At 35.3% G+C, this 24,081-nt stretch overlaps 4 protein-coding genes and 1 long non-coding RNA gene across 6 annotated transcripts; 2 read left to right on the top strand and 3 right to left on the bottom strand.

Annotated features, from left to right (window-relative positions):
• Position 1: 1 nt before the first annotated feature.
• On the bottom strand, positions 2-534 carry LOC143463155 (uncharacterized). Its single transcript, XR_013118266.1, has 3 exons — positions 371-534; positions 196-297; positions 2-63 (listed from the first exon to the last, which is right to left on the bottom strand). It is a non-coding gene; the product is annotated as an uncharacterized LOC143463155 (long non-coding RNA).
• A 1,964-nt stretch (positions 535-2,498) lies between these two features.
• Positions 2,499-6,920, top strand: LOC143463120 (uncharacterized). 2 transcript variants are annotated; one of them, XM_076961496.1, is made up of 7 exons: positions 2,499-2,657; positions 2,825-2,887; positions 3,295-3,486; positions 3,561-3,663; positions 3,773-3,927; positions 3,996-4,165; positions 6,200-6,920. In XM_076961496.1, the coding sequence occupies exons 1-7, from the start codon at positions 2,579-2,581 to the stop codon at positions 6,380-6,382; spliced, it is 945 nt and encodes a 314-aa protein (XP_076817611.1). In that variant the 5' UTR covers positions 2,499-2,578; the 3' UTR covers positions 6,383-6,920. The 2 variants fall into 2 exon arrangements, with proteins under 2 accessions (XP_076817611.1, XP_076817613.1); XM_076961498.1 differs by having other exon boundaries at positions 2,825-2,857.
• A 1,380-nt stretch (positions 6,921-8,300) lies between these two features.
• On the top strand, positions 8,301-11,165 carry LOC143462271 (uncharacterized). The gene is made up of 7 exons (XM_076960361.1): positions 8,301-8,882; positions 9,040-9,099; positions 9,561-9,752; positions 9,826-9,928; positions 10,085-10,239; positions 10,458-10,627; positions 10,702-11,165. The coding sequence occupies exons 1-7, from the start codon at positions 8,804-8,806 to the stop codon at positions 10,882-10,884; spliced, it is 942 nt and encodes a 313-aa protein (XP_076816476.1). The 5' UTR covers positions 8,301-8,803; the 3' UTR covers positions 10,885-11,165.
• A 2,060-nt stretch (positions 11,166-13,225) lies between these two features.
• LOC143462293 (collagen alpha-1(XIV) chain-like) lies at positions 13,226-16,569 on the bottom strand. Its single transcript, XM_076960388.1, has 6 exons — positions 16,437-16,569; positions 14,785-14,976; positions 14,605-14,707; positions 14,358-14,512; positions 14,118-14,287; positions 13,226-14,026 (listed from the first exon to the last, which is right to left on the bottom strand). The coding sequence occupies exons 1-6, from the start codon at positions 16,516-16,518 to the stop codon at positions 13,844-13,846; spliced, it is 885 nt and encodes a 294-aa protein (XP_076816503.1). The 5' UTR covers positions 16,519-16,569; the 3' UTR covers positions 13,226-13,843.
• Positions 16,570-18,878: 2,309 nt separating this feature from the next.
• On the bottom strand, positions 18,879-22,979 carry LOC143462409 (neuferricin-like). The gene is made up of 5 exons (XM_076960564.1): positions 22,657-22,979; positions 22,414-22,578; positions 22,191-22,331; positions 21,776-21,962; positions 18,879-21,640 (listed from the first exon to the last, which is right to left on the bottom strand). The coding sequence occupies exons 1-5, from the start codon at positions 22,859-22,861 to the stop codon at positions 21,424-21,426; spliced, it is 915 nt and encodes a 304-aa protein (XP_076816679.1). The 5' UTR covers positions 22,862-22,979; the 3' UTR covers positions 18,879-21,423.
• Between the last annotated feature and the right edge of the window lie 1,102 nt (positions 22,980-24,081).

Raw genomic sequence — 24,081 nt, forward strand, 5'->3', positions numbered from 1 at the left:
TGAATCGTTCCACTGAAATACATTCTTGCGTAGCCTAAGCCACCCTCGCCTACTTTCAATTGTCTGTAAACGAAATGCAGAAATACTTAGCACGCCTTACCCCTTTGTAAATGTATAAAAATATCAAATAAGTGCCCTACATAATCGCACAAACTTAATAAAGCCAAAAACTATTCACTTCCATATCATGTTTACCGTAATACATCAGCGGATTCTGCATTTATGGCGTCAAATTGTCGTAGTTGTTTCTATGCACCAATATTGCCATGTCCATCAACAGATGAGGAGGACAGGGTTCTGAAAAAGTGAAAAGACACAGATTTTACCGCAAGAAACCGAAACGTCACACTTAATTATTTCTCATCCTAACCAACGCAACAGGGGATGGGGTTACTCCATTTTCCACTTGGAAGACAAGTGGATTCTGAACTTGAGCTCGGGTGAAGATAGAAGTTGTGTTTGGTGCATTGGAACTTGCAAAACGATCTTTCCATGTTGAAGTCAGTGCATGTCATTTCTCCATTTGTTATTTTCTCTGGGAAGTCCTTACATTCGTTTTTTTTAAAGAGATTTTTGATTTAGTGTGTTTATAATTTGTCGAAAATTATTTGTTTGTTTATAACATAATATAACTTTGTTATTAACTAACTAACCAGCTTACCATAGCTAACAAGGTAACTAGTTAACTACTAGCTAACTATTAGCTAACTACCAGCTAATTGCTACCTAACGAGCGAGCTAAGTAGCCAATTAACTAACTATATAATTAACTACCTAGCTCACTAATGAAGAAAATAAAACCAATTTTAAACGGAATTAAGCATACTTAAAGTGTATAGTGTATAGTATATTGCTCTGTACTATAGAGCAATAGATAGTAGAGATAATAGAAAATATAGATAATTAATAGAGCAATAGATAGCAGAGATAATAGATAATATACATAATAGAGCAATATAGATAGATAATGTACTATAGTCTCTAGTGCAGGGGTGCACAACTGTTCAAGTTAATTTTATTGCATCACTATTTATTTCTAAGATTAGAATTTTCGTGTGAGGGTTTTAATTAGAAATTAGCAGCAAACACTCAAGTGGCCCGCGCAATCATTTGTAAATCGCATGTAGCCCTTTGGCCAAAAAGGTTGGAGACCTCTGCATTATACAATATGTAATAATGTTACATACTGCATACATTATGTATGACTGTAAAAGAGCTTTTGAAACTATTATATATTATGTTTCGCGTCGTCTGCACACTTCATCTTCGTTTTGTTTTAGAAGCTTTAAAATTAAAACTGATTATAGAGGACCAAATAGGTTAAAGAGCCTACCTACCTACTACCTTGCTAAGTTCCCAAAATAAAGAAAAATTGAAATTTCTCTGAAGCCAATAAAAATATCGCCTTCATACTTATTGATTGCACGCTTAATACGGATTTAGTCGTCAGGAGCGGTTTGCCTGTCGTATAGGTCATGCTAAAAGCAGGCCGATTATCTAGAAATATCAAGCCGCTGTGTATGTGATATTGAAATGACATGTTACAAAAATTAGAGTAACGCCGTTACACACAACCAATGCTGTATGATCCCATGATTCCAAATTCCACGCGGAAACTATAAGGAAATTCCTGTGTTTGTCACTGATAGCACATACATTCATTTTTCGCTGAAGCTTATGACGAATTGCAGATTCTTCAAGAATCACGACACGTAGCGTATAATGGACTGGAGTATATTGAAAATACAAACTAGCATAAACACGTAAACAAAACGTTTCAGCTTTAGTTACAACAAAGATGACTGATCAGTGATGTATGAAAACTAATACGCGTTCTCATATAGCCGTAAGGCTTTAACCGTTACAAGGTAACGGCAGTATGAGCTTAACAGGCAACAAAGAAAATCAGTTTTTTTAAGCTTAGCTAACACATCACTGGAAGGATTGAAACGTTTTGTGTAGTCTGATGCTTTATAATGTTTAAAAGTCACCAAAAGCAGTTTGGGGTTACGAAGAAGACGCAAGCAATCAATTCAATTTACTTGAATAGGCAGCCGTGCTGGTTGTTATCAGCAAGTTTTACCATTCAATAATTATAATTAATCAATTATTTTATTCCACGTCAAGAGCGCGGCGGGAGCGAAAAAAAACGCCAGTTGCTATAAGTGTTCACTAATCTATTGCATGAGACAGAAGTGACAAAGTTAAAAAGCTTAAAACGTGCGTGAAAAAATAAAATAAAAATCTTTCTGACAACGACTAGCACGGCTACGAAACCAAACCTGGTATTATTTTCATGCCAGTCGCTTTTTCCCCATGCATTTGCGCATGTTTACGGCAGCAACTAGCGTTGTGTTTTTCGTCCTCACAACGTTAATGTCGGAAAATAAACTAATTAGCTATTCAGAATCAGAATCTGCGATTTCTTTGATGACGACTTAATTAACGTGGGTTGATGGAAGTTGAGCTTTCCCATTGACCAGTCAGACATAAGTTAAAGCTTTTATTTTTGTCATTTAGCAGGCTGTTGGAAAAAAATCTTCCACTGAAAGTTGTCAGTGAAAGAAAACAAAAGACAATGAAAATCGTGATAACGTTGCTTGTATTGGGTGTATGTGTTTTTGCTCCCGCAAAGATCAATGCTGGGGCTGATACATGTGAGTCGAAGTACAGTAGATATATAACTATGTTTATTTACAAGTTCCTGCAATTTGACGCCGAGGTAAGCGTTGTATAAGAGGGTACCTGTGACCAACTTAATTCTATTGACCTGTATTTCGTCGAACAATATTTTAACAAACAGGTTAAAACCTGTTTTTTTCAGCTGGAAAGGAAACATGCAATGAAAGTAATTCAGGTAAATGTGGCCAATCTTCTACGCTTCTTGGTGAGCATTTACTAATCGAAACTAACTTTGCTTCTAAAACTGTGTATGCGGTTGTGGCAGAATAATACCATTTCTTATGGGTCTCCACAACTTTGTTCAAACGCTGGAATGGTTCAAACTCTGCAATAAAAATTCTACTGCCACGTTTTTCACAAATACTTTTATTTTATTGAATACAAATGCTTCAGCTAACCTAAACTCTCAAAACTACTGAAAAACCGATCATATATTGACAAGTTTTGTTTTTAACCTGCTATCGCTTATATGGCTGGATTACTCCGGTGTAGGCACAATAGGTATATCGATGGATGAACATATACTTCTTGCTGTATGAGCATCGGAGTGCATTATTTTTGTATTTTAAAACTCTGTAAATTATTAAACATACGTTGCTGAAATGTTTTCAGAGAAGACAACATGTGCGGCTCTTCCAGACAAACTTGTGAATGGAAATTTTACATGCACCGATTCCAACGTTGAGGGATCAGTTTGCGAATTCCATTGCAGCAAAAACAACTTCTTTCTTCATCCGCCTACAAGCATAGAATCCACTTGTCTTTCAACTGGGAAATGGAGCAAACCCATTCCCTGTTGTGCCCGTATGATGCAAACAAATGATGATCTTATTTTTGTTTTGATGCCCTATAATCTTTAAAAAGAAAGATATTTTTAGAACCATGCCCGCCTTATCTGGTGCTCGATATGGCTGTCTTGATCCACAGAAGTAACTATGATGACTTTGATTCAATAAATGCCATCAATGCTGAATTGATTCCGTAAGCTTATTACCGGTAGCACTGAGATTGTGATTAGTCTTTTGCAAGTCTTTGGAACACTTGTTTTTTTGGGTAAACTGTCTACACAAAACTTTACAAAAAATTTTAGGCGTTTGAAGATGGGCGAAGGCGGATTACACTACGCAAGAATGTACTTCAGCGGAAAGATTCACGAGCCTCGTATTCTATTTAAGGATAGTGCAAAAATGACTAGTATCGAAGTACTGCAAAAAGTGAATCGAGAATTCCACTTCAACAACACAGGTCACTAAACCAGGTACCACATAGACACAATAGAAAACAAGACACAAACAGCTAATCGTTTTATTCAGAGGACGGTCGTGTCAACATTGGTGCTGCACTGCGCTACGTTAAAGACAACGTGTTCGGTGTTGAAGGAGATAGACCTGATGTTCCAAATGTCCTCTTCGTTTCCACTGACTCAAACTCAGATGATGACGTAGTGGAGGCCGCTCAAGCATTGAAAGATGCCGGAGTCCTGGTATTTGAATTGCTTTTTGTGTATTGTGTAATGAAATGCTGACATGGAGAGTAGTAAGCAAAGAACACTTTCAAACCACACTCTGACGTCACTTTCTTAACGGTAAATTACAACTGTATATGGTGCATGTTAATTCCAAACCAAGAATTACACATAAAGAGGCACAGTAAACGCACAGTGTAACAAAGTCAAACAATTTCAGTTTAATCAAAACGAATGGTACGGTTAACATATCAGAGCATCTATTTACCATAGCATAAGAAAGAAAAGAATCGGGGTCCCCAACAATTACTAACGGTTAACAATATCGGTCTGCAAAACGTCAAAAGATTCAAATTTCATTGCATACTTCACATATCCGTAGGAGAATGGAAATAAAGGAAAATGCAATGTGCCGTTTGCGATTAGATATTTACGCGAGTTACCGTAGGCTTATTGACTTATATGGAGTGTGCCGGACAGTACACAGAAAGCGTTTTGCATTCAGCAACCTTGCAACCATTTTTGTAACCGATCGCTTCATGAAATGTGAATAGTTTCAAGTGCTATAGACGGTTACGCTTTCAACAAAAGGCTTGTTTGTATAATATAGGTAATGGCGAAAAATAAAGAACACAATACAATATACTGCATATATATTATAAGATATTAACTTGTGATTTGAATAACTGTGGTAAGTTGTTTGATGCGCACAAAGTGATGTTGTGTTCAGCCAGAAGTCTCATCATTGTGATGACTGGAATAAAGACATGTTCTTTTTGCTGTCTCCTCCGTTATCACTTTTGATATAAAATTCTTCCACCGATGACGATGTAATAGATTATGATCAGGTGTGTTTAAAAAAATCAGAAAGAAACTATAGATAATTAATTGCATGTTTGTGTCGGGTGTGGTGTGGTCTGTATCATAATCTGCATCTTGGTAATGTGGAAATTCTTTGCACGACGTTTTGCTCGGCGATGACAAGTCACCGAGCTATATAGCCAGCCTATATTCTCTTTGTGCAAGTTCCGATATAGACAAGCACAAATTTTATGCTTTTTTAATTTTTATTTTACCGTATTGCCTGAATTTGTAAGTGTTCCTCAGGATCACTGAACATGAGTAAGCATCGTTACTGCCTAATTGCTCTTGTGCAATGTAGCCTTTAACGTTTAGCAACATATGCGCGCAAACGTTTATTATTTGAAATTTTTGATCCGGTGATAAGATTGTGTGCGCAATGAAGATGTATGTTTATTAACTTTTGCTGTTTAGAGGATTTATGCAAATATAGTTCCCGTGCGCTCGTAAACTTTCTGTGTGCGCGTCATGCAAAATATCTACACGCATATTTTGTCCATAGTATTCATAGCGATATTAGTCAAAGTTATACAATTTCAATTCCCATTGCCGCATTTTTTTGCTGTAAAATAAGAAACCAGAAACGTTGTTTGTGCCAAGAAAAGAAAAACACATGTTCATGCAGAACACACAATAAGTAAGTTGCCGCCCTGGTCAAATTGCGCTCGGAGAACAATGTGTATATAGTGTTATATGCCTTCCGTTAACTTTTCTAGAATTTCTAGATTTTTTTCTAGAATCTTTTCTAAACGCGGTGTTATTTTCATTGTGTGAATATACAACGATGCACTTTATCATGGGACGTAATTTCGCGCAATCGGTCGTCGCCGGCCTGGGAGCAATTACAGACAGACTCAAACAACTAAAAGGGAATATAACGTCAATGGCAAACAACAAATAAAGTAAAGCACTTACAGGCAACCTGTGTTAACAAAGATGAGCAAACGTGTATTTCTACGCAAACATAATCACAAAGAAACATCCACAAACAGGAAGATGAATTAATTAAATCATTGCTGAAGTATTACCCATTCATGATGACATAACAATTCACGCAATATTTCAAACAAACGAATTCACAAATTTTGTCCAAAGCAAGCTTTCAAATAGAAACAAAAACGAACAAACGTCAAAATCAACCAGCGTTTGTGATATAAAAGCCAAATAACAAAATCGTTAAATGCTTTGCAGATTAACTCGGCTTTTTATGCAAGAGAAGGAGTTGTTCCCAATGATCAGATGTTGATAGACATCGCATCTGATCCACGCTTGATCACCAGGAATGAAAAGAATCCTGCGTCTTCCTACTACCAGAAACGTGTCCAGAATTTCCTCCAACAAAGTTGCTATTCCACTTGCAAAACTTACGCCTAAGTCTGCATGAAACGGATATGAATTATATTGCGGACCAAAATTTAATGGTCTTTTAACAAATAGATGTTAAATAACGTATTTAAAGAATTGTCATTCATCAAAGAGTTTTTAAGAAAAGTTGCATTTGATTCAAATATAGTATGAACAGCTTAGTTAATCACTGACATGAAAACATTTTCTGTAGGTTATCAAATGTGTCTGTACATAACGTCTCAAAAGAATTTAAGCTGTTAAAGTGTCGTTAAACAATAAGAAAAATAAAATAAAATACCAGTAAAAACTTAAGTTGTCATAACGCTGCGTACGTTTGCTCCTATTGCAGAAAAGTATTGGTATTAATCCGTGCTTAATATTGATATTAATGTGCTTGTCTTAAATATTATATACATTGGTTATTTAGAAAAATATTATACAAAAGATTATGAATATAATTGATAGTATAGTTATGCTGTATATTGTCGCCTAATGGAGTGATGTAATTTTGCATCATATACGATTATACGTGATTCAATATATATTAACTGCTATAAGCGTTGCACATCGTTTTGTGATGTCTAGTTTTAAGATACCGCAAAACTAAAAGTCATTCTAGAAAAAACAAACTTCTGAACCACGCTAATACCGTCTGTTCTATTACAAACTTTTTTTCTTAAGTTAAATTAAAGTAGTAAAACAATTGTTACTTAAAGCGTATACAGTACACTGAAATGCAGAGTAGCCTACTTTCTGTGATAAAGTTTTCAGATTGACTATTTCACCGTAAGTAAGCTATGTAGCCCATAGTTAAAGATATACGGTTAGGTTTGAGGATGAATATATGTATAAAGTTGATTTAACCTATTTAGGGTTTAATTGAAGTTAGATTTAGATAAGGAAGCTTTAGATTAGATTTAGGTTACTATGTTATAACATTTAAGTTAGATTGACAAAAAAACCATGAACAATTGTCTGGAGCCGTACAATTTTTTCCAGTAAAACAGTGACAGCCTAAAGTTTTTGCTTTGTGTGTAAAAATATTTTGCTTTGTCGCCTCTTTCCAGCAAGAACGCAAATATAAAGTCGACTTTTTTGCGTTGTCCACACAGCTTACTTCCGGTATATTTAAAAGCAGCCGGTCATTGTTTGACCAAATAACGTTGAACGAATATAATTATCAAGTTGAAAACGAGCGGTATTTTTACGCGGTAAGTTTCAAGCTTCATGTGCTCAATTTCGTGTTTTCTTCGCGCCTCCAACAAGAACCCAAAGAAGGAAGAACACAAATTCCTTTGTTTTGCACCGTAGACGCAGCTCACTTTTGGCATATCTAAAAGCACTCTACCTTTGTCTGATCAAACATCAATTACCGAAAATAATTATCAGGTTAATTGTGACCAAGGAAAGACGCGGAAACTTTCAACGACTCTTATCATGGCTACAGATAAGTATCTTCTTGATTGTTTTTTTGAACACTTGTTTTTCTGCTCTTGTCCATTTATTTTGTTGAGTCGGTTTTTTTGCAAGTTCATCAATTGCAAATTTTATGATGCAATGAATAAATTGTTGCACAGTAGCGAGATTCAAGACAAATTTCCGAGGTTTGCAAGTAAAGATCTTTGCCAGTATCATTTCAGATAATTATATGAAATTCTTTTAGCACAAAAATAAACTATAACAGGTAAAATAGAAACTGCAACATATTCTAACGCCTTGTCAAATATCAATTCAACCTGAGACTAAAACCAAAGAAATCACAAAAATCACAAAGCCTTTGTGTAAAATAATCTCCGAAATATCTTTACAAAACGTGCTGTTACAATAGCTTATACAAAAGAACCATGAAACCTTACCCGACATTCTGTGTGGGTGCGCAATGATAAAATGGTGATGGATTAAAGTCGAATTCGATGTGGTTAAAAAATGAAGTTGGCAAAACCGTTGTCCTGTGACGGTATCGGACGCGTTTTCTTATTTTTTCTGCGGTTGCTGGTAATAGTTATGATTTGCTTGGATGAATGAATCATAAAATCAAAATGTCAAGAAATTAGTATTACAGCAATTTAACCATGTTGTCATATGGCTGATATATTGTTGATTACTTATGTAATTATCATATGAGCATAGACGTAGACGTTGTTAAAACTCCTAGATATTTGCTTCAGTCAACAATAAACCGTGCTGCTTGCGAAGTATATTGTTCAGCAGCATATGAGACATGTAATTGTTATAGAGTGATGTTAATCTTTGCAAATACGTTTCTGAAACGTCATTTCCGATTACTAATGACACGGAAGTAGAAGGTGCAGAATAACCGACTACCATACCCCCATTTATGCACAAACAAAGTCATCAGATATAACTGATAGGATAAACTTAAACGTAATTGCACTGTGCACGACTTCTGTCCGTTCAGCTTTCATATCAAACGCTACAAAAAGTAGAATGAAAAATTTTGTTACTTTCATTGTTTTGGTCGTTGCGGTCCTAATCGGAACGAAGATTATTGTGGACAAAAGAAACCGTAAGTAAACTTGAAAATCAGTAACTGTATTTGTTTCCAAGATAATGCTGTTGTAGAATTAGCATCTAGATCGTTTCCTGTAAGATAAAAGATCAACGTTGTGTGGCCTGCAATTTTGATTTTCGACCACCCAAGTAACCAACTTCATTGACTTTAGATGGTACGACAAAGGACGACAAAACGAATCCTGACAACGTCTGTACAGCATCCACAACCGGTAAGCTAAGAATTTCAATGAGCATAAAGGTTGCTTACTTTATGGTAACTGAAAGTTAATCAAAGAAGGAAACAATTGATTTTGCAATACCTTGTGGAACGTAGGTAGATGTTTGTTTGGCGAACAAAGGCTAAACAGAACGTATTTCTCCCAATAAGAAATGAGGCGTATAGCACTTCAATCGCTGCAGCATAAGCTCAAAGACATGTTCGTGATCTGCCAATTCGAAGAATTGAGTTTACCGGAAGTAAATTGTCCAGAAAACTTGCACATAATTAATATGTTTATCGATAAATACAAGTTATTAAAAAATCGCAAGTGACACCGTAACTTAATATCATCACCGTTGTTGTACTTCTGCATTTTTATTCTAGCTGTAGATATATTTGTCTATAGTGAAAAACCAGAAACATCAAATTATAAACACTGTAAACATTTTCGTGTATACATGTTTTGTTTAGATAAAAAGGAGTGTGCGCCAATTCCAGAGAAAATGACAAATGGAGAAATTACATGCACTGACTCCAACATGGAAGGATCGACTTGCAAATTCCAATGCACCAAACACAACTTCCATCTTCATCCGAGCTCAAGTTCAGAATCCACTTGTCTTCCAAGTGGAAAATGGAGTAACCTGATCCCCTGTTGCGTTGGTGAGGATAAGAAATAATTAAGTGTGACGTTTTGGTTTCTTGTGGTAAAATCTGTGTCATTTCGCTTTTTCAGAACCCTGTCCTCCTCATCTGTTGATGGACATGGCAATATTGGTGCATAGAAACAACTACGACGATTTTGCCACCATAAATGCTGTGGCGGCCGATTTGCTCCCGTAAGCTGCCAATTATACCGTTTTCGGCATTCTACCACCTTATAATTGTTCAATGCATTGTTAGACTTGCTTCGATGAACTCAGAATTGTAATTATAGAAATATCACTTTCTTTTGCATTTATCTTTTTGTCACTTTCTCTTCGCATGTAATCCAGGCAACTGAAAATGGGCCAGGGTGGACTGCATTACGCAAGGATGTACTTTAGTGGCAATATCCACGAGCCTCGCATTCTATTCGAAGATAGTGTAAAGATGACGAGTGAGGAAGTGCTGCATAAAGTGACCCATGAACTCAACTTTAATAACACAGGTCAGCTTGATAAGTTTAATCTTATTGAAGTAAAGCAAAGCAGTGAAAGAACTGCAAAATATTTAAGTTAGCTGTTTTTGTGTTGGCTATAATGTGTTCAGCTTGTTGGTTTTACCATGCCTATATAAGCTATGCTTACCCTTCAAACGTTTTTTCAATTTTGAATTTTGAATCATCAAAAATTAAACCCTTTTGAATAATGTCATTACTTTATCCAGAGGACGGTCGTGTCAACATTGGTGCTGCACTGCGCTACGTTAAAGACCACGTGTTCGGCGTTGAAGGAGATAGACCTGATATTCCAAATGTCCTCTTCGTTTCCACTGACTCAAACTCAGATGATGACGTAGCTGCTCCTGCCAAAGCCTTACGTGACGCCGGAGTGCTGGTAATTTGTGATTTTCGTTAGCAGCTTAACCACGAAAGTTTGATCACGCCAATTAATAAGAATCAACTTTTCAGATCAACGCTGTTTTCTATGAAAGCGAAGGAATTGTGCCAAATGATCAAATGCTTCTCGACATAACAGGAAATCAGCGTTTGATTACAAAGCGTGCAAAGAATCATCCTATCTCGTACTACCAAAAATTGAACGAAAACTTTTTTAAGTACAGTTGCTACGCTACTTGTCAAAATTACGTTTAGATCGAAGAACATCATTTGTTAAGCATCAAACTAGTGAAATGTAAAAGATGATTTCAAAACGTCGTTTAAATAAAAGTGCAGCGACCTGAAACGGAAGCTGGAAATTTTGAAACAAATTGGATAAGGCTGTTAGCCCAGACAACACCAAGACAAAGTACCAGCAAGACTCCTTTTTACATGTGTTAATCACAGCGCGTTTACTTACGTGTTGCGTAAAGTGGTGTACAATATGTCTTGACTTTGACAATACAATCTTTTTGCATGTTTTACTTGCTGATGTGTTTTAGCAAAAGACGTTTCCAGATAATTGGTTGCAAAAATAATATTGTAGAAAATAAGCATAATTCAAACTCCCAGTATCGAAGTAAACAAATAATGCATAACACATTTAAAGTAAAACTGCACTAACAGCACTTTCTGTCATTTTACAGTGACATGGAAGTAACGTTCACATGAAGATGAAAAATTTGTTTGGTTCATTTAGGAGTGCATCTCATATAAACATGTCTGGCAACGTTGCAAGACATAACATTCTCCAATTCTTTAAGCGGTTGAATAGCTCAGTCTGAACTAATTTTAATTGTAAGGTATTCCTTCTCAAAGCTAATGCACTTAGCTTATTTAAGGAACACATTTATGTTTTCTTTAAGGAGATACGCTTGCAAAAAGTTCAATAGTTGGTCCTGGGTGGGTGTGGAAAATTTTACACATAATAGCAGTATCGTAATGCTGAAGCACAATCAGCTTAATATGTGTTGCTGTAAATACAGACAATTGCAAAATCTCAAACAAACTAAATGGTACCAACTACCAACCACAACCATTTGCTTTGCTTGCTAGAAGCAACAGGAAATAAAACTGATGCTGGGGTACTTCTCTAACATGCTCATCTCGAATGCACCATAATCATCTTAATTTTTAATCATATTAATGGGTCTTGCTTAGAAGTTATCAAGTCAAATTCTTATTTTTTAGTGAATTTATTGAAACCTCGAAAATGTTTTCCGTATCCTTCGAAAAAAATATTGTCAATTTATAACTTGAATAATTGTTATTTACAAATCTGATTAGAAAGCTTGCTGTACACACGTTTTTGTGATTTATGACTGTTCACCAAACCATATCCACCTATGTTCTTTTTGTTTAACAGTATAAGTCTATATGTACTAAAGTGGTATTCATTATCATCAGGTGTCTTACTCGCGTGCCTGAGTTTCTATTCCTTTTAAGCGCTGTCGTAATTAGCTTTTTGCGTCCTAGCTATGTACTGTTTAATAAGTGCGGTTTTCAGTTCGGGTTGTGATCGTTTTTGAAACGGGCAGTCGAGACCAGGCAGACTGGGCTGTGGTTGCATTTTTCTGCTACTACATACGACTAATGCCCTTGCGTGCGACGGGATTTATTATTGGCATGCTACTTTGCTTTGAATATTGGCTTTACTGCGATGAGTCTTGAAATGAGAGGCATAACCTGGCAAAATAGAAGTAACTTTCACGTTATACATCAGCATTTGCGACAGCATCTGCTATACCGTTTAAGAATACGACTGAGAGCCGAAGCCTATGTTTCTCCCAGCAGGCCCATATATACCTATATTCATCAGACAACGTTTGGCAAAACTGAAACTTGGAAACCGAAATCAAAGTGAAGTAAAGCTGTAGTACTACTATAAGACTATATAGACTACTGTTAGCAGATGTTTATGCAAATTTTTAACTGAATGAAACAACATTAAGATATATATTCAACTGAATAAAATAACAAATATCTGTGTGATCGCGCATCAGTGCTTTGACTGTAGTTGCAGCCTATGTAGTTTATCATTTCAAAGTTTGTTTTATTAAATAACATGTTCATAGTACTGCACTAAAAGTAAGAATCTTTTTCCAATCTTTCGAAAATATTTTGAAATCGAAGGCAATCTGTTTAGTGTTTTCTAGGCCTATATAAAATAAGTAAACAATGTAAAAATTAATGCAGTTAAACTTTGTGACATACTTTATTCATGTTTGAACTCTTTCTTGATATGTGCAGTTTTATGCATAAAAGTAAGTTATTTCAGCCAAATTAAAATCTTCCCAGTTAGAAAATGTGAGTTTTTGAGCAAAATTGCAGGTTATTGTAATGTGCCAAATTGAAATAGATTCTAATTTCTGTAAATATTACCTACAGCTGTAGATTTTGATATTTGCCAAATCCGAATGAAATTCGAGTTTTGCTTCACTTATTGCTCATATCTCATTGTTGTGTATACTGTAGCTAGTCGGGCTTAAACTTTGACACTTTATCGAAGAAGTAAAGGAAATCAACCTATTTTTTGCTTTCACGAATTTACCAAACATTTTCCCAACCATCCTTTTGTCTTCAAAGTCAGTCATATAAAATCAAAAAATTAAACAAACGTTTTGCTGTAAAATTTTCACTTCATGAAAAATAAAAGATTTAGCTGAAACCTGCTTGTAGGCCTATAGTTCAAATTCGTTAAAATGAAGAAAACGTCGATATTGGTACGTATAGAGGCTGCTATTTGTATTCGATTCGACACAACCCTATTTCTTATACAACACTAATTATATCGTTTGTATTTGATAGAAATTATGAATTTATACGAGTATATCCCTGCAAAGAATTAAAACGGATATTAAGAAGTATTTCACTAAAACTGATACAACTAATACACTTGTATTGAATTAATGATACTTAATAGATTATGGACATAATTTTTCTAAATATACAAAAAGAAAATACAACAGAGTTATTAATTTTATATTTTTCTTATATCTTACTCCGATATCCCTTTTCATTTTATTTCAAAAAAATCCCCCAACTTAATCACAGTTATTGTTAAAAATGTTGCTTATGAAAACATAACAATATATATCTACAACTTTAAATTTTCCATGTAGAGTTTTCATATGACCAGTAGCAATAGGGATACAAGTTTTGTTTTTAGGCAACATTATGTGTAATTTTTACAAGTAGCATAGCAACTATATTTAAGAAATTCTTCATTCAATTTTTGATAATAAGAAATCGGATGATTTTTCGCACGCTTTGTAATCAATTGGGAATTTCCTGTTATGTCGAGAAGCATCTGATCATCGGGAACAACGCCTTCGCTTTCATAAAAGACAGCGTTTATCTGTAATGGAAATTTACAAAAGGTAAAGGTTAAAACGTTTACGTAAAGCCTTCTATTACGTTTTTACAAAAAAGCAACAAAAAATTATTACCAGCACTCCAGCGTCACGTAAATCTTTGGCAGGAGCAGCTACGTCATCATCTGAGTTTGAGTCGGTGGAAACGAAGAGGACATTTGGAACATCAGGTCTGTCTTCTTCGCCAACGAACACGTTGTCTTTAACGTAGCGCAGTGCAGCACCAATGTTGACACGACCGTCCTCTATTAAGGAAAGTTTAGTTTGAAGGATATATATGCTCGACAGAAACCGCATACGAAAAACAACATATACCTGTGTTGTCAAAGTTAAGTTCATGGGTCACTTTATGCAACACTTCTTCACTCGTCATCTTTACACTATCTTTGAATAGAATGTGAGGATCGTGAATTTTTCCACTAAAGTACATTCTTGCGTAATGTAGTCCACCTTCACCCATTTTTAAACGCCTAAAATATTTACAGATTGTGTAATAACATGGCTGAATAAGACCTTGGCAGCGAAACAGCTTCCAACATAACGCGTTAAACTTCATACGTACGGTAGCAAATCTGCGGCTTCTGCATTTATGGCGTCAAAGTCATCGTAGTTGTTTCTATGCACCAGTATTGCCATGTCCAAAGGAAGAAAAGGTGGGCAAGTTTCTGAAAATGACTAATTATCTGTGTGCAATCTGACAAAAATAACATGTGATCTCAAAAATACATATTTTTTTCCTCACCCGCACAGCAAGGGATGGGATTACTCCATTTTCCACTTTGAAGACAAGTGGATTCTGAACTTGAGCTCGGATGAAGATGGAAGTTGTGTTTGGTGCATTGGAACTTGCAAGTCGATCCTTCCATGTTGACGTCAGTGCATGTCATTTCTCCATGTGTTATTTTCTCTGGAAGAGGCGCACACTCCTTTTTATCTAAACAAAACATGTAGACGTCAGCACGTTTACAGATTTATAATTTGGCGTTTCCAGTTTGTTGTTATGAACAAACATATCTAAAGTATAGCTAGAATCAAAACGCAAAGATACAACAATGGTGAAGATATTAAATCACAGTGTTAAATCCATCTATCCAAGCAATATAAAGGATCCTAAAACAGAATGTTTTACGTCACTTTTCGTGATGCGTTCAAAGTGTGGGTTGAGTTACAAGAGATGTCACAACAATAACCGACATAACTTCGCAAAGGCCTTTTCTTTAAAGTTTAAAATACTACGAAAAATACAATTGAATAATAAAGCGACTATATCTAATTCTACACGATGGACACTTGATGGACTTAATGATGGACAAAGCTCATTAATGTTGATACGTTTAATCAATTTCGACTTCCACATTTAATAAAATTAGCCTACTTGAAAACGATCGCAGCAACACATTTACGGTTACAGGTAAACATTACAGTTGTTGCAATGCACAATGGAAGACTATGCAAATCTGCTATCAACAACTGATTCGTTTGACATCCACCAAGTGCAATCGACTGACAGGACACCATAAATGTTTCTTGGTAATGTCCATAAATGTTGTTTCGACAACAAATTTCTTAATTCAAGTAAAACTTGAATGTACAAAAGACGAAACCTTTTCCAGTTATTTGCACACAAAAACTGTGTGTAAAAATAACAAGCATAACTTGTATTTCTTGTCATCGTACTTCTCGTTTTGTCCTGCGAGTTTATGAGAAACTTGGTCAAGGTATATGGCATATTCTAAGATATAGAAGAAAATAAGAAAGCTATGCGAAAAAAAATTCTTGCGTAGGTCAGGTTATGGTTTGATTTGGTACCCGTGGTCTATGATAGCTTGTCAATAATGTTGTATACTATATGGTGATATAAGTACGTACTTTGAAAGTACCGTTGGTAACGGTACTTGGCAAAAGATGTACCAACGGTTACGGTATTCGGTACTATTTAAAAAAAGTAGATTGGTACTTTTTGTGTAATCGATGCTGCTGCAAATGCAATGTTTGCCGCTAGTATACCCCCCCCCCCCCCACCCGGTAACGATTATTCCATGCCAAAACATATGTGACGTTAATCGCTTGCAATTTTACTTAAAATTTCTGGATTTAAAAAGATCAACAGGTCCTAAAATTAGTATTAAGGATAAATTAACATGTATTTTTGAAAACATATTCGTTAAATTTTGAAATAATCACGTGAAAAGTACCGAGTACCGGGACCGACTGAAATTTCTTGAAAAAAGTATTTCGGTATAGAGATTCGGTACTTTTTTTCAAAAGTACCGACGGTATTGTATCGGTACTGAAAAAGTACCGCGGTAGAATAATTCGGCCCTATAGTACCGCGGTACTGCCCACCTATTCTGAAATCACCGTAATATTGCATAAACCGCTTTATTCATGTACCTTCTTTGCTACCGGAGTTCCTTCTCAATCCGATGAAAATGCATACAATCGCGATGACCAACGCTATGACGTAAGTTTTCATTGCACTTGAATTTACTCGCCAACTTTTTACAAACTTACAGCAGAAATGCCAATTGCTGGTAAATTTACATGACGTTAGTATTGGTGTATCTTACTTATGAAAGTTAACTTCTTGAAACTTGAAACACAGCTACTGTATAAAACTGCCGGTACTGTCGTGTTTGCAATTTATTATTATCGCATTAAAATGCGCCTGAAAAGGCTACTGTCCTAGACAAATTGCGGGGCTATGTACAAACTAACTAACGGTACAGCAGTCTATGCATTTTATGTAAAGTTCCCTTCAAACACAGTTGATTTACATCCAACGCATTCGAATCTAGTGACTGAACAGCTTCCGCTATGATATCTGGTTGATATATTTTACCAGTCATTGTGTATATCTTTTTGGTTGACGTTTTCCCAACAGTGTAGAAAAGAAACATACAGAATTGATCATATTATCCCACGTATTAATGTTATGTCATTTAGTATGATTTCATAACATTATATACTGTTGATACATTCGAATGAATGACTAATTGCTAATTGTGTACATTAAGCGTAGTCTAATAGCCTACGTGACAACATACAATCCAGCGATGATGTTGCGGACATCTTTCGTTTGAGATTGACCTGTCTCAGCAACTGCGATAGAAATCCAGCACGAATGAAACCATTTTATCATAAAAAACGCAACAACTTTTACGTCACGAATTAGGCGGAGCTAAAATTGGCGTTTTTAATAGGGGTGTGATGGTTGATGGTGCTATGATCAATTTTATTATGATGGGGCAAACTAATGGAAAAGCTGATATGAGCTCAATCGAGAGGTGGTGAATGCCATGCCAGGCCGAAACAACAAATCACAACAAGCATGGCGGTATGGGGAATGATGGTGGTGGTAGCTTTAGGGTTGGCCTAAGCCAAGCCTGCTAGTCTTATTGTTTGACTCCGAAATGATTATCTTTGACTCCGTTGCGTTTACTGTCTCTGTATTGCTTCTTAAATCAACACCAACTTCATAAAGTCTAATTGTTATATTGTCCGAATAGGTTGTATCGAATTAGAAACATTTACACCATCTTTCGTCATTTAAACCAAGCTATAACTCGAATTCAGTAATCATTCCAATTCCCAATAATTCAGCAATCTTCAATTCAGCAGAACAGAAGTACTAATTCAGAGAGAAGAGTAGAGCGAAGAACGATTTTACCCAAACAGTAGTTTTTATACTCTCGTTTTTGACCAATCAGAAAATAACATGTCATTTTGCATTTTGCTACGTAACCTATTTAAATCTAACATTATTCTATTGTCACCGAAGCTTTTGACCAAGTACCATCAAAACGTTACACTGTAAAAATACAATGCTACTTGAAACACTTCAAAGCGTCGGTTTTAGAACTCTTTGTTTGAATAAGAGCATAGCACGAACTACGCAGCTTTGCAAACATTATACATTATCTAAACTGGAGAAAATACAAAAACTCATGCAAAATGCCAATTATATAAGTTATTGCAATTATTATCACGATCGCTACAGCGGTTTGAAAACTTAACAATCTTCATGGGGCAATACTCTCTATTGGTTCCATGTTCTGTGCAGAACTTCTTTCAAGCAAATTTGCTATTTCAAACAAACGTGGAAGGTAAAGCATTTCCTTAAAGTGTCGATTTAATTTTTAAACATACCTCTTGACCAGTGGTTCCCAACCTTTTTTGGTGTCGGGGCCGAATTTCAAACTTCAGAGTACATATGGAGCCGCATGAAAACACTCAAGTAATTAGAACGAAAATTTTAAAGCATGAAAGCATGTACCAACGAATAGCAACACTAACAAGAAAAATAACACAAATCAATTTAATGTCCAACTTGACTCCAACTCCAACTGACAAGTCAAAAAATAATCGCCCTAATTATTATAAATAGTTTTTTAAATTTATTGAGGGTTTTTCAGGGGTCAATGAGAGCCGCAAGAAGGCTAGCTTGGTACCGCATGCGGCTCTAAGATCCGCGGTTGGGAATCACTGCTCTTGACTGTGCTCGGCACTTTTCTGTCACAATCATATCTTCACTGAAACACAAGCCTTCCAGAGAGCTCGTATTAAAATGCTAGGTTATATGCAACATGGAGGAGTAGTAACGGTTAATCAATCAGACGTTTAGTTTAACTTGATTGATTATGTTGTCCATTTGCTTACAAGGCCGTGTCTGGTCACATCTTTACAACAACATTGAGACCTGAGACTTGCACTTCTTGTGTGCTTTTGCTGTTACTAAGGGTAAGTCTAAGCCCAATCTACTACTCTACAATGTACAGTTCCCTTAACTTACAAGGATACTGGTAACTCAACTGCTGCCAATCAACATACTCAGAATTTGTACAGGCAAAAGAATTTAAAAACAATAATAATACAAGCACATTTACAGATGCTCTGGGATTATTTGCTATTTGCAGTATAAACATTATATGTATAGAATATATGTACATTTTATATACAACTCGACAAAAAAAGCAATGGAAGACTTTTGTGATTTTGTCGCATATTGATCAGAAGGCACATAACCACATATTAAGAACGAATGTTAACACTCTGGAGGTACATGCTATGAATAAACAAACATACACAGAGGCAGGCAATGGTGTTGTTATGTGGATGTCATTAAGTGGATTTCAAACGATTTGTAACTAGGTAATTGATATAATACCAGAAATTACTTGCATTTGGGTAAATACATTTATACAGTACAACCTAGGGAGAGTTGAGATAGCGTTCTTATATATATATATTGTTGCAACAATTTGGTATAAGAACATTTATACCCCTTTTCTCAATAATTTTATTACCCAAAATTGAAGTTCTAAAAGCTCACAATGTTTTGTCTTGCTTCGAAAAAATGAGTCTACAGGTTACAAATTATTCAATTGAAATGCTCAAAATAATTCAAGGATTTATGAAAGGTTAACACAACAAAATAAATTTTAAGTATCTTGTTCAAATAAAAGTATGCTATAATTATGGCTTTTTAAAAGATAAAACTTGCAGGTCAGTTGAACAGTTTAGTATTTTTAAACTTGGAAGAACATAATTGGAAGACAAATATCCGGAAGATATATATATATACATATGCACATGATACAGTATTTAAGAATTGCAACCAATGTAACAGCTCTGGTTTTGGCAGATATAAATCTTGCAACTTCAACACATGTTATCACACTAAATCAAGCTTAAAATGCCATGTTCTAGTGTCTGGATATCATGCATCCATGAAACTGTTTACAATCATGCCAAGGCAGTAAACAACTTCCTGTGCAATAAACTATTGTACTTTTCAATATTAGATGGAGCTGTCAAGAACAAACAAATAAGACAGATAAACATAGCAAAAAGAACTGTATAACTTTTAAACAAAGGCTATAGCATGCATTTTAAAATCTACAAAGTTTCCTTCAAAGCACACAAGATTGGTTTGAGCTTCATGCAAAAAGTTATTATGTACAGTGAGACCTCGTTAATTCGGACCACTTTCCTTCGTCATAAAATGTCGGTTTAGCGGGGTATCCAGATTATCGGAAAGCGAAAAATCAATCAATCTTGCAAATGCAGCACCGTGTTCAAAATGCAGTATGCACCTTACTCCAATTCAAAGTACCGAGTTTATTATGACATTACCGACATTATTGTGCGTAGATAATTGGCTATTGTTTTCGTCAACTAACTACTGTGTCTAGGACAATCGTGAATCATTTTTGCTTCACTCTTAATAATCCGGTTTATCGGATTTTTTTGCTATTTATTTAGAACATTTGTTCCAAAACTTTTGTGTCGGAGTCGGACAGCGGGGTTTCCGGATTAAAGAGGTAAAATGTATAGGAAGAAATCCGTTCCCAGCAGTTTTGTGTCGGATAGCGGGGATTCCGGTTGTTCGGGGTTCGAATTAACGAGGTCTCACTGTATACAAATAAATTTAGATCCGATTGTGGCCGAAAAAAGTAAAAATAAACTCATCGTAATGTGTTGTCATGCTGTAATGTAATAATTAACAATAATCCATTAAAAGGTAAGTAAATCTTTTAAATATTTCAGAATCACAAAATCTGATTTCATCAGCACAAAATAGTAACACTTAAGCATATACTATGTAGTACATGCATATTTACTGTACACATAAGCATACAATTAAGCACTTCCTCAGATTATTCTTTATTTATAAATGAAACAATAGAACTTTTCAAAATGCAACATAGGACTCGTATATATATATATATACTGGCACATGTTTTTTTCAGACATGAACAAACTTGTAATACGCAAAATAATAGAGAATTACGAATTATATACAATAAGTAAATGTATCAAAATGTCTAAACATGATTTACAATCCTGTCTAGTCAATTCATCGTTTAAAACCTTACATTTAATAAATAAGGTGGAGCGTGGAATTAATACGTACCATTAATATTTTCAGAGTTGAGTTGCATAATTACTTTTCGCATTTGGTCTGACCGTCACTTTGCTTTAATTAATGTCTGTTACCTAGTTTATGCCTTTGCATATACCACAACTGGGCATGACTAAAACAATTTTCAATTAGTATATAGTTGTTTTGAAATATTACTACTGTAGGTTAAAAATGCCAAACATGTACTCCAGAAATGGCAGCACCTTCACCAATTCAGTATGAAATTCAGTACAAGTTTAAACAAATAACATGGGGATAGAACTGTTACGCAAGTACATTGATAGTGAAAAATAAAAAAGTTTTCTTTTGCAAAAAACAAACTTTCTTTCACTGTTGCATGTTTTTCATCGGCAGTCCATAGGCAACTTTAGTAGTGAGTGTCACAAATAACAAAATGCATAAGGATCAAAAAGCTCCTTGCATTTATTATTGCATAAAAAATAACCTATTTCACTGCTATGATCTAGGAGGAACTGTGACGCAAGATGGAGAGTCGGGTTTGCAATTTTTGTATTCCTTCATGTACGGGCTGTTTAAATCACCAGTGTTTTTTCCCATATCTTTTCCTTCAGTCGGTGGCCCTGTGTTGCGTACACACGCACAACGTGCATGGGTTGCTCCTGGGGCATGGTATAGACGAGGCACACCTACCCAATCTCTCTCCACCCCACCACTGTTGGTTATAATTGGAGAAAAAAGTGATGTAAAAATCCACACAAATTAAACTACAATGTTGGGAAAATGTGCTACATCAAATAAACAGCAGAACACTCTGCGATGTTGTTTTCAACATTGTAAATCTAAATACCTTCGATTTGAACACCAAACTCTCGATCCTTTTGCAGCCGAGGATTCGGAGTTACACATGGGATACTTCTTGGACTCCTCTTTTCTTTTTTTCTCAACATCCATGGCTGATTTTATTTTAGATTCTGCGTTTTTTAGTGCTGCAGTAGGTTGCCCATTTTTGTCATAAAAATTGCCAATAAGAAAACCTAAAAACCAAACGCAAATCACTTCAGAACAGTGTTAACAGAAAACTCAGTCAGCAACGTTGATGGTCAAAAAACTTATCACATAAAATGCTTCTATAGACACCTAATACACATACAGAATTTTATGCAATTGTTGCCAATCACAATGTAAAATACAATGATTTGCATTAAATATTTTTATAAAACAATCTATGGTAAGTATTACAGTGAAGTAAACAATTCACCAACCTATAAATTTGTAAGTTGTAGCATAGAATGTTTGCCATTCCTTAAAACCTCCAAACATATTTTCGTCTAACCCATCCAAAACATCAGTCAAGCCTTCATCTGAAAAATCTCCAGTAACAAAGCCCTTTGTACCATCTCGACCTTAACAAAACAAATTGCACATGTGTGGATGGACATGGTAAAACCATTAACATGTTGCAAAAATCATCAAATCTTGCAATACCTGCAAAAAAGTCATAGCCTCCTCCTGGCTGATAACTTGTCTTCCCTGCACTGACGTCATAGACTTTCCCCATAAAAGCCAAATAAAGGCCTTTGCTTCCTTTATCACCACGATAATACTTCCACAATTCTTCTTTGGTAAAAAGATGTGGCTCAGATTTCTTTGCTTGAAAAGCAAACATTCAGTATTTATGAATTGTTTTACAACAAGAAACCTGTAACAAGTACATATATTTTTACTTACCTTGGTCCACTTTTTCTGTTATCTTTTCTGATGTTGCTGGTTTGGCTTGATGTCCGTGCCACCAAGCCATAACTTCGGAAGGTACGAAGGATTCTATTTCTTTTAAGACATGGCGGGGCACAATGCTGTGTATTTTATCTCCATAAAAGTACCCAAGGCTAAGTGAAATTAGCAAGACAAGAAAAGAGATCTTCATGCACGACATAGCTGTATTTTCAAAATTGTTTCAGGGTACCGAATAGATATCTTTATCTTAAGATATTTTCAACTTACTGACCTACAAACTGCCTACCACCCATGGCACTGCAAGAATAATTCATTATTATCAAAAAAAAACATTGTTGTATTGTTTTCTCTGTCATCACTCACTATATAATTAACATTGATTTCAAATGACAGATAAAAAATTACGCTTTATAACTATTTATTAATATTGTGGTAGTAACCATAGAATGGCCGTATTTCAGTATTTATTCACATCTCACATGCATAACACAGGCCTACTAAAGTTGGATTAAATTTGTAAAATTTACATTTCTATTGCACATTTTTTTACCGTTGATAAATTTTTCAAACTTTTCTATAAAGTTTGCTTACCCTTAGCATCAGTATTTTTGTTCTAGTTTTGGTCGTTAATAATTTAATCTTTTTGTAATTCTGCACACTGGCTGTAACATACGCATATCTGTATAGGCACCTTGGTACCTTTTAACCCCAGGTCCATCATGGTCTTAATCTGTCTCTGAGTGCTTCTGCACTGGCATACACTGGCGCTGCTCTGCATTAGTCCCTATGAGCACAATATCGGCAACGTTGCCATTTGCTGTGAGACAGTTTCTATCGCGTAATGTTCTGTTTCTTTGTTTTTTATTTATTTAGCACATTAAACATTTGCAGTGCAGCAACTTGAAAAGGTTTGCTTATTAGGCTAAAATTTTTCGTACATTTTTTACCTTTTGAAGTGGACTGGAAATTTTTGCATTCTTAAAACTATTATTTGGCAACATAAGGTTACTCAAAAGTTTGAAAAAGTGACTATTCAAGTTAGATGATTAAGAAACTAAAGTTTAAAATTTAAATGCATCTTTAATTCTCTAGCAGTATTTAGAGAGATCCATCACAAAGGGCACATTGAGCATATAGTGCACAGGCCCAAATTAGAAGAGCCCGCTTGAAGACAGCCCTACTAGGCCTACTCTTTCGTGCGCTTGCCAGGGTTCCCACACTTGCCAGGGTTGCCAGACTTCCCTATGGCCAATCAGAGAATTATAGCCTATTGAAGAAAAAAGAGTCAATAAAAATAGTGATCACTAGAAGACCAAAAGTTTTTATATTAATTATTTATTAATTTTCGATTGTAGCTAAATCAACCAAAATACGGAAATACTATTTCTGCAATATTTAATAAATTACTAAGAATTTCCA

The sequence above is a fragment of the Clavelina lepadiformis genome, chromosome 6 (genome assembly GCF_947623445.1).
Source record: "Clavelina lepadiformis chromosome 6, kaClaLepa1.1, whole genome shotgun sequence".
Taxonomy (NCBI): Eukaryota; Metazoa; Chordata; class Ascidiacea; order Aplousobranchia; family Clavelinidae; genus Clavelina; species Clavelina lepadiformis.

Coding starts and splice junctions, on each gene's coding strand:
- LOC143462271 (XM_076960361.1), top strand. CDS start 8,804: ATGAAAAATTTTGTTACTTTCATTGTTTTGGTCGTTGCGGTCCTAATC. Junction 8,883..9,039: donor TATTGTGGACAAAAGAAACC/GTAAGTAAACTT, acceptor CATTGACTTTAG/ATGGTACGACAAAGGACGAC. Junction 9,929..10,084: donor GTGGCGGCCGATTTGCTCCC/GTAAGCTGCCAA, acceptor CATGTAATCCAG/GCAACTGAAAATGGGCCAGG.
- LOC143463120 (XM_076961496.1), top strand. CDS start 2,579: ATGAAAATCGTGATAACGTTGCTTGTATTGGGTGTATGTGTTTTTGCT. Junction 2,658..2,824: donor CAATGCTGGGGCTGATACAT/GTGAGTCGAAGT, acceptor TGTTTTTTTCAG/CTGGAAAGGAAACATGCAAT. Junction 4,166..6,199: donor TGAAAGATGCCGGAGTCCTG/GTATTTGAATTG, acceptor AATGCTTTGCAG/ATTAACTCGGCTTTTTATGC.
- LOC143462293 (XM_076960388.1), bottom strand. CDS start 16,518: ATGAAAACTTACGTCATAGCGTTGGTCATCGCGATTGTATGCATTTTC. Junction 14,977..16,436: donor GAACTCCGGTAGCAAAGAAG/GTACATGAATAA, acceptor TGTTTTGTTTAG/ATAAAAAGGAGTGTGCGCCT. Junction 14,513..14,604: donor GAAGCCGCAGATTTGCTACC/GTACGTATGAAG, acceptor TAAATATTTTAG/GCGTTTAAAAATGGGTGAAG.
- LOC143462409 (XM_076960564.1), bottom strand. CDS start 22,861: ATGTCGTGCATGAAGATCTCTTTTCTTGTCTTGCTAATTTCACTTAGC. Junction 22,332..22,413: donor AGGCTATGACTTTTTTGCAG/GTATTGCAAGAT, acceptor TGTTTTGTTAAG/GTCGAGATGGTACAAAGGGC. Junction 21,963..22,190: donor TACAACTTACAAATTTATAG/GTTGGTGAATTG, acceptor TTTGGTTTTTAG/GTTTTCTTATTGGCAATTTT.